Source organism: Populus alba, chromosome 9, assembly GCF_005239225.2.
Source record: "Populus alba chromosome 9, ASM523922v2, whole genome shotgun sequence".
Classification (NCBI taxonomy): domain Eukaryota; kingdom Viridiplantae; phylum Streptophyta; class Magnoliopsida; order Malpighiales; family Salicaceae; genus Populus; species Populus alba.
Genome location: NC_133292.1, coordinates 5,378,957 through 5,388,520, shown reverse-complemented (window position 1 = coordinate 5,388,520; position 9,564 = coordinate 5,378,957). Strand labels below are relative to the sequence as shown.

The window sequence follows — 9,564 nt, the reverse complement described above, 5'->3', positions numbered from 1 at the left end:
CTTAAAACACTCCTACACATAAAATATCAACAACGCAGCACATGAAGATGAAAGAAAGTGTTGGACAATAAGTTCAAGTTCATGCACGACATAAAAAAAAATAAAAAGAAAGAAAAATAAGAAAAACTAGTTTTTATGGATGAGATATATGCACAGTTGGTTTGCCTTCAATCTCAACTTTAATTTTTGCTATATTTTTTAACAATTCGAAAATTAAAAAGAATAAAATTTAATAACCAACTAAAAAATAAAATAAAAAAAATATTCTTATATTTATATTTATACTGTATAATCATCGAAGAATGCTGTAAAGAATAAAATATAGACAAATGCACAGTAATAAAAAGTAAAAAGTAAAATAATATTATTATTTTGGTTGCATTGTATACTGTATAATATAATGATCAAGGTTCCTATATTTTTATCCTAGCACGTGGTCCCGATAAGGCTCCATGGCCGATCCCCTAATCTAATAACAACAATAATAGAGAAGCATAGATAGAAGGTCTTAAAATAAGAAAGAGATCTTTACGGAATAAATAATACAGGAAAAGGAGAGAGATTTTCACTCTCCAAGTCCAAGCCCGCTTCTTTCACTTCAAAACCCTATCTCAAGATCTCCCTGTTTTATTCTCTGCGCTATTTAAACAAACAGAGAAATAACCAAAAAAAAAAAAAAAAAACACAAAAACCTCCAAAACCAAAACTTCCACACACACGTCCCTCTGTTTTTATGTCTTTCTTGAAGTAATTGTAAACCACCACCACCAACCAGAAAAAAAACCCTAAAAAAACCACCATGGATACTCATGAGATAACTAACATACTGCTAACTAAACTCAAGAGTTTAGATCCAGAAAACGCAGCTAGAATTATGGGTTTTATTCTCATACAAGTCCCTTCTGAAAAAGATTTGTTACGTTTAGCCTTTGGCCCCGAAACCCTTTTGCAAAATGTAGTCTTTAAGGCCAAAATCCACCTTGGACTCTCTACAAACACGTTTTCTACACCTTCTACACCATCTTCTCCGTTGCCTCTCAATCCCATAGCACGGCCTTGTAATAACACTAATCCCTTTTCACAATCCTCTCCAAGAGTCACAAATAATGATTCTTTTCTTGATTTTGGAAAAAACCCGCCTCCAAATCCCTGGCCTGCTCATGGGTTGCCAAATAATAGTAACATTAACACTTCAATTAGCCCAAAGTCCAGTCCTTTTTTGTCCTATGATAATATACGTTTTGGGTCTGTTTTAGTGCCACCATTATCGAGGAATGGTGGTAATGACGGTGGTGATTGCAGTAATAACAGCGTTGACTTCCCTGATGAGTATCAATTAGATGATTATCTTTCGTTTCTTGATGACCCCTCTTCAAAAAATGAGGGCGTTGTGGACCAAAGGGTTCAATTGGGTGGTTATCCGGTTGATAATGGAGATAGCCATTTGCATAGAAGGAGGTTTTCAGAGAGTGATGCGTGTTTTGGTGCTGAAGATGGGGGGTTTGGGCTTGGGTATAAGCCTTGTCTGTATTTTGCTAGAGGGTTTTGCAAGAATGGAGAAAGTTGCAAGTTTGTTCATGGTGGTGAAAATATGGCTGAGGATAATGGTGGTGGTGTTCTTGTGGGTTCACCAAGGGAAATGGAGGAACTCTATTTGCAGCAGCAAGAGGAGTTGATGAGAATGAAGGCTGCACAGCAACAGCAGCAGCAAAGGCTGGCTTATAACAAGTACATGAATTTTCTGTTGCAGCAACAGAATAAAACAGATAGGTAAATTCAAGATTACTAATTTTGCTTTTAGCATGCCGTATCCTCGTATAACGTGTCAGATTTTCAATTTTAATCTGTTCTACTGGTGGAATCTTGGTCTTAATTCGGTGTACCTGTTAATCTCGGGACATTATTGCTCACCTGAGCAATCCCTTATTTACATACAAGATGAGACCAAGGGTACGCGATATGTTGAGTGTTTCCATCTTTCAGTTTGCTTTTATTGTTATTTTTTGGATGGTCACAGAAAGAACGATTCTTTTTTTTGAGGGAGGTAGAGAAAAAATAGTCATAGTGAGTATATATAGATAGGAAAAAGATTAGAGAGAAATTCATCTTTTTAATTGAGCTAGTTTGGTTTTCTTTTTCTTGTCTGGATGCTGTTCTAGTCTAATTGGATGATTTGATGAAAATCATGCATATGTTTCCCCGTTTAACAAAAAACACTTTTTCTTATGAATTTGACGCGTTATTGGAGTTTTACTTCGGGATTGGGTAATGGTGCGATTTGTGGATGTCTGGTACTTGCAGATTGGGGGCGGCAGCAGCTATGATGGGTAACGAATTTTACAATTTCAGTCGGCTCCGTGGTGGAAGGAATGACTTTTTTGCAATGGGAATGGCTGAAAAGGCAAATTCAGCATCCAGACAGATATACTTGACATTCCCGGCTGACAGCTCTTTCAAAGATGAAGATGTTTCAAATTATTTCTGGTAAATTACCACTTTTCACTTGCCCTTCTCAAAGAATCCAGTTTGGTTATTATTGTTGTTTACTTCTATAAGTAGTACCTAGAGGTTAAGTGCTAGGAACTGATTAGATTGCCCGCAAAAAGATGAAAACATGTTTATACCAACGAAACTTAAGTATAATTTGTGAATTGTACATGATGAAATTCCTATAGTTAAAAGTTAAGAATACTGGTAAACTTTACGTTGCCAGTTGTCACTAATTTTTTCTTGGTTCAAGGGACGGCTTTTGTGATCAGTGCATTCCTCGGACTGATGACAGGGAGTAAACAATAATATATTGCTTGAAGACTGTATGCCAGTGTGTGTTTTTAGTTCTTCTCTGGAGGTGGAAGGAAACAATAGATGAGTAAAGAAAACAATAATATATTTCTACCATTTCTGGCTACAGATGAAGAGCATCTGATATTCATTCCCATCTGAAAAAAAACAAACAAACAAATGAAAAGCTGTTTGTCTATATGAAGAAGGGAAGGAAAATATATTGCTAAGCTGTGGAGGTGAGAGTTTGAAGACCTTGTGCCAGTGTGTTTGGAGTCTTGTTCGGAGTTGGAAGGGACATGATCTAGAATTCCGAGTCTCTTGATGCTTCTTGATAAATCAAAGAATGAAAATAGTGATTGCTAGTTGTATTTATTTAGTCTGATATAGAGCTCTCTTCTCTAGAAATTTTTGAAACATGATTTTGGAAGAGGCAAAAAATTGTGATATATCTTGCTTTATTTCTTGGTTGCTGAGGTCACTGTTGAGTATTGTATTTATAATGATTTCTTTATTTTTGTAGTTCTTTTGGACCAGTTCAAGATGTTAGGATTCCATACCAGCAGAAGCGGATGTTTGGATTTGTTACATTTGTCCACCCAGAGACAGTGAAGGAAATATTGGCAAAGGGAAATCCTCATTATATCTGCGAGTCACGTGTGCTTGTCAAGCCATACAAAGAGAAAGGAAAAGTAGCAAACAAGTATGGTATCGTTTTCTCCGTTGCTGTTTCCTTTTGTGTCTTATGTCTGGCATTTATGGTTTACTTGCCAATGAAACAACAACAGGATGCAACAGTTACTGGAGAGGGGGAGTTTTTCACCTACTTCAAGCCCTTCAGGTTTTGATCCTAGAGAGCTACGTGATCCTCACCTTGGTGAGTAAAAAATAAACAAACAAGCATTAACTTTTGATGTTTTTTGAAAATATTTATTTGTTTTGGATTTTTTTTTCCACTTTTAAATCATACGTGTTTCTTTAATTATCTTTATTTAATCTCACTTCCTTCTACAGGAGCAAGAATGCTTTACAATACACCTGAAATTATGCTGAGAAGGAAATTGGAGGAGCAGGCAGAGCTGCAGCAAGCTATTGAACTCCAGGGAAGAAGGTTAATTAATCTGCAACTTCCAGACTTGAGGGGAGATTATGTACAACGTCACCAGCGTAGTCTGTCTGTTGGTGCTCCCATTTCAATGCACGCTCATCATACTCCCATCAATCAAACTGACATTCTTACCTCCAATGGCAAGAACGAGATCACATTAGAAGGTTAGCATTTGAAACATATTATGTCAATGATGGAAAAGCTTTCCCACTACTAATGTAACTTTCTTTTGGCAGACAAAGGGAATTTATCAGGTGCCACTAAATCTACTTATATTGCTGCCATTGAACAGAATCTTCAGGATGAAGTGAATGCAGCTTACATTCAGAACAATGACAATGTTAATTGCAAGGTGGAGAGCTTCACTGAAAGGTATCGAATTGCAGACTCAGGAAGGTTATCTTTTATATCAAAATGGCACTTTTGATTATTCTTTTTTGTTCTAACTTCTTTAGATCTTAATTCCCCCCTCTCACTTCTCTTTGTATTTCCTCATTTTCTGGTTTGTATTCTGTAGCCATGGAAGCAACGTGGAACCCAATAACCTCACAAAATCATCTGAGAATCAGCACCCTGACTTGTTCCCTTATGCCAAAGCCAAAGAAAGCTACGGGTTATCTGTCTCTTCATGGTCTGAGAATGATGCATCAGTGCCCGCCACTTCTGCCAGTGACGAGGCTTCTCATTGAGCTCCAATGCCAAGGTGCTATCTGCTTGCTATAATTTGACTCAATTGCAAGCGAATGTTATCTCTAATAGACGCCTTTTTTCTGATTGGTTTTATTTTGGGATGTGTAGCTGATGTTTTGTAGGTAATAAAGGATAGTGTGGCCAAAGAGACCAACTTTACTAGGGTAAGGCACTATTCCTTCATTTGAGCTCTGTGGTTATCATCTGTTCAACTGATTTCTTTATGATGCTGAGTTGTTTGTTTGTCCATGCAGAAAAATAGAGAAGCACATAGAAGGAACTGTAGATGTACAGCCTATATGATACCTGCACTTAATGGTAGAATCGCAGAGATTACCTCAGCTAGATAGCCATCCTTGTCACCAATACGATACTTACTAACAGCAACTGCATATTACATACGTAGTGGACAGACAAACTAGTTTTAGTAGGGTTTTCTCTTTGCTACTTGCCCTTTTGTAGGTCGTGTGCAGGACCACAGACTATATAGCTGGACTTTAAATATCATGCCTCTTTGTTATAATGACAATTATACATGTTTAAAATCGTTTACCATCCTTGTCTTGTGATTGTTGAACACTAAGCATTCTTTTAATCGGTGCCAAGAAGATTAGAATTCAATGCTCAGCTACCATGCGTCCAAGTTGAGTAGGATATCCTAATAATGTTTGCTACTTGGCTCTTGTTAATCCAAGTTTAGAACCTTCATCCGCGTTGGAATCATCGAAGTAAAAACGAAGCTTGAAAAAGGTGATTTTGGAATTTGGTTGTCATTCAGAATATGAAGAAGGCACACTCTCAGGGGACATTTTTTAGTCGCCTTTTATTTCTTTAGGTTCGCATGTGGGGATAGGCCACTCTTGTCACATGGGTGCTGACAATGTATAAAGATGCCTCAGGGTATCCCCGCTCATTTCTTTATCAGCTTTGTCGAAAGTGTTTTGTCTTTATTTCTCATGGTTTCTTAATATTAGATCCCTGCTGCTCTGGTAGTGTTACGTAGAATACAGTATTTCTGCATGTGCTCCTGGCTCTCCCTTGTCATCAGATTTTTAATTTTTTCCTCACAACTCCACATTTTTGAGCTCCATCAAGTCCCAGCATTGTCTCCTCATGAAAGATCTACCTGAATATTGTGATAAATGATGCATGTAGAGGATGTCAGAATTAGTAGCCCGAGGGGTTGTGTATCATTGACACGAGTTCCTTATCATTTACGATGCATCCATGGATCAAGGTTGACCATGGTGGCTGCTATGAGCAAATCATTTAACCTGAGAATTTGCAATTAGTTTAGCTTTGCGAGCAAGGTATCGAGCTAATTAATTTTCCATGATTTTAATTGTCGCCATCAGGTCATAAGATCATATTTGGATTATGTTAGCACTAGTTTATCTTTTTCTCCAACGTGCACAGAGAGGACTATGGACCACCGGAGTTGACTGGTCGGTATCAATTTCATGATTTATACAGATATCTTGTCCTCTAGTCTTCAGATGGGTTTGACTGTCCTTTCCTGTGTGTGTTTCTGATGTTAACATGTCCTTTCTGTGTAATTTAGTTGCCCACTTCTGGTACAATTACATCACTCCATTAAATTATCTGGTTTTGTTTTTGATTGTCAATGAGGTTAATTTACAGGGATCTTCCAACCGTTCAGGTTCTCTTGCTAACCTTGTTTTCGTCTTGGCTGCATGGTCACCTGCCTTTCATTGCCATGAAAGAAAACAAAAGCCATCGCTCGATCTACTTCGAAAACCTTCTCCATACGTTCAAGAAACTGAATCATGTAATGATACGTCCCTCTTCTCCAAAAACAAGAAAAATGTCACTAAACATTGCTGGATGATACCCTCTTAACATCAACTAGAATAGAAGGGCTGGTAAGAGTCGAGGAGTCTTCAAACGAGTCTCTGTATGCTTTTTGGTTTCAGGGAAAATGACTGCATCGTTTGAAGAGATGATTATTTAAAGCACTGTACAAATGGAAAAAAAGAAAAGTTCAAACGGAGGGTGGGTCAGATCCAAACCAGGCAGTGATGAGCCCACCTGACGGCAGCGCTAATAAGTGCGTGTCCAATCAGATCGTGAAAAGGCCGATTGGAAATTTGGCATCAAAACCAAAATTTCAGTGATGGGCGGTCTAGTTTTAGGAACCTGACAGTTTGTTTTCACGTTTCCAAAGCAATTTTATAAAAAAATTATTTTTTAACTTTTTTTTTATATATGTATTTTTGGTTTTCATATTATAAATAAATTTTAAAAATTAAAAAATATTATTTTAATATATTACAAATAAAAAACATTAAAACAATATATACCAGCGCGTAGGTAAAATACTGTACTTAAAGCGTTGTTGTTTTTTTTTTTGTTTTTGCAGATCTTTTTCCTTTTTTTTTTTTTCCTCTCTGTGGCAGTTTTTTTCCTGTTTTATTTTTTATGCCTATGGTTTTTTTTTAGTTTTCTTTGTGGTTTTTTTTTCTTTTAATGAATTTTTTTTGTTTAATTTAGTTTGTTAATGTGGATTTTTTTTATTTTGTTATCATACTTTCATGACACGGATCCCGGGTTTGATGAGTTAACTTGATTTGACGAGTTAACCCAATTTTTTTTTGTTTTTTCCTTTTTAATCAAATTTTTTCATTTAGTTTAGTTTGTTAATTTTTTTTTTTTTTTTTCTATTTAGTTATCAAACTTTCATGACGCGAATCTCAGGTTTGACGGGTTAACCTAATTTGAAGGTTAACTCAGTTGCTTCAGATTTTTTTTTCTTTTTCCTCATTAGTAACAGGCTTATGTCTTTTGTTTTTTTTTGTTTTTTTTTAATTTTTTAATTAATTTTTTTCGTTTAGTTTAGGTTGTTAATGTTCAATTTGTTTGCTATTTAGTTATCAGACTTTCATGATACGAATCCTAGGTTTGATAGATAACTTGGTTTGACGGGTTAGTCCGGTTAATTCTGGGTTAACCCGTCAAATTTTTTTTTTTTCTTTGAATCCATGGTTTAACGGGTAACCCAGTTAATTCAGATTTTTTCTCTTTTTCTTCATTAGTTTTTTTTTTTCAATTGGTTTTTTTTCTTTTAATTTATTTAATTATCACACTTTTATGACATGACGTTACAAGGCTATATTTTTTTTTTCGCAGGCTTGACAGGTTAACTTGGTTTGATGGGTTAACTCGGTTAATTTGAGTAAAAACCCATTTTTTATTATATCAATTTTTATGATGGCAAATCCCAGGTTTTACAGGATAATTTTAAAAAATTAATTCAATTTTTTTTTCATTATATTATTTTTAATTATCAAATTAAAAAACAATATAAGTCAACAAACTAGTCATAAACTCTTAGCCCCTTTGCATACTCTTCCAAGCCACGTAAAGGCAAGCCCATACTCTTCCAAACAGCAGGTCCATCATCTATCATTATTCCGCACTATGGGCCGAATTCAACCGAACCTTGTTGAGAAATAAATAACCTTCCTCACTTCCTTTTTCTTTTTCTTTTTTTATAATTACACATACATTTTTATTATTGAGAATTTATTAAATTATTATAAATATATTGGAACGATGCAGGGAGAACATTTTTTAAAATTACTTGGAAATATACTTAGTTCTGGTTGATGTGTGAAATGACTTGAGAACACCTTGTTCTTCGAAAGAAATCTAGAAAACAATTTCTTATTTTTGCAGATTTTTTTTTTCACATATCCCTATTAGTTTACATTTGGTAGGTTATATTAGCTTTAAGGAGGAAAGAAGCTATCTTGTTTTCTTATAAATCCTCAGGGTGCACAGTTATAAAACTTGGCTTGGCAGAATGCTCCAGTTACTAGTTGAATAATTAATTTAAGTTGATTTTGTTATTATAAAACATGTGGTTTTAATATTTTTTTAAAAAGATAAAATATTGTTGTTTTGATTTATTTTTCAAAACCAAACCAAACTTTAACTATATTGATTGATTTGCGAGTTAATCCATTACCTATTAAATCAATGATCAATCAGGTTTAATATCAATTCTTACTTGATTATTTTTTAAATTTCGATTCGGATTAGATTTTAATTAACGAATCACTAAATTGATTTGTTGAACTATAATTTTTTTTTAAATTAGTAAGATATTTCATGAAATTTATATATATTCACAAGCTATTAAAAAATTGAACAGAAACTCTTTCTTTTTTGGAATAAATTAAACATGAACTTTGTAGCCCTTATTTGAAAAAGTTTAAACCACTTGTGATATGTTCACTCGAATAAGTTAATCCGCGTTAACATATTCTGACATTGAGGTCAAAAGGTGCCTCTCCATGAATTCGTCTATAAACAATAATTAAAGTTGCAAACAACATAACTTATTTTTTGTTGCTATATACTTTTTTTTTTAAAAAAAATTCTTTAAAAAAATTAAATTAATGATTTTTTAGTATTTTCTAATGAATTTTATAATGACCTCAATTTTTATCTTACATATTATTCCATGTATATATACTGTATTATTGTTGAAGGCATGTAATTTTTTTTTAATCTATATTTACAGAAATTTCAGTATAGTGTTTTTTTTTAATTTTTCAATGTCAAATTATCCACTCAATCAATATTCACAATCTGCAAATAAAAATTTTAACATTTTCCGAATCATTCAGGACCTCCTTGTTTATAGTAATCCCAACACGAGAACAAACTTCTTCTTCTTCTCCTTCAACGTTACTCAAATTAATCAATTACTATATTATTCAAGAAATATTATAAATAATTAGACTATTAATCTAATTACGACATGATTCAAGACATGTATTCTTTTTTAAAAGCAAAATAAATCCATATAATTACAGTCATGTGTTTTTGAAAAGAAGCTAATTTAGATACATCATTCATACTTAATTTAGATTCAAATACCTTTTCTTTCATACAAAATCACATTACATAGCAATATATGTATTTTATTATAAAAAATACTTCAAGAACAACATTTATTA

General features: G+C 34.0%; 1 protein-coding gene across 2 annotated transcripts; it reads left to right on the top strand.

Annotated features, from left to right (window-relative positions):
• The first annotated feature begins 522 nt into the window (after positions 1-522).
• LOC118035158 (zinc finger CCCH domain-containing protein 55) lies at positions 523-4,743 on the top strand. 2 transcript variants are annotated; one of them, XM_073411218.1, is made up of 8 exons: positions 523-1,770; positions 2,302-2,484; positions 3,305-3,484; positions 3,570-3,658; positions 3,796-4,053; positions 4,126-4,285; positions 4,407-4,592; positions 4,688-4,743. In XM_073411218.1, exons 1-7 carry the CDS (start codon positions 800-802, stop codon positions 4,576-4,578), a joined length of 2,013 nt encoding a protein of 670 aa, XP_073267319.1. In that variant the 5' UTR covers positions 523-799; the 3' UTR covers positions 4,579-4,592; positions 4,688-4,743. The 2 variants fall into 2 exon arrangements, with proteins under 2 accessions (XP_073267319.1, XP_034896564.1); XM_035040673.2 differs by having other exon boundaries at positions 525-1,770; positions 4,126-4,261.
• Positions 4,744-9,564: the final 4,821 nt, after the last annotated feature.

Bases quoted from the DNA above. Each gene is read 5' to 3' on its own strand.
- LOC118035158 (XM_073411218.1), top strand. From the start codon at position 800: ATGGATACTCATGAGATAACTAACATACTGCTAACTAAACTCAAGAGT. The intron at 3,485-3,569 runs GTATGGTATCGT...AAACAACAACAG, and splicing joins AAAGGAAAAGTAGCAAACAA to GATGCAACAGTTACTGGAGA. The intron at 4,286-4,406 runs GTTATCTTTTAT...TGTATTCTGTAG, and splicing joins CGAATTGCAGACTCAGGAAG to CCATGGAAGCAACGTGGAAC.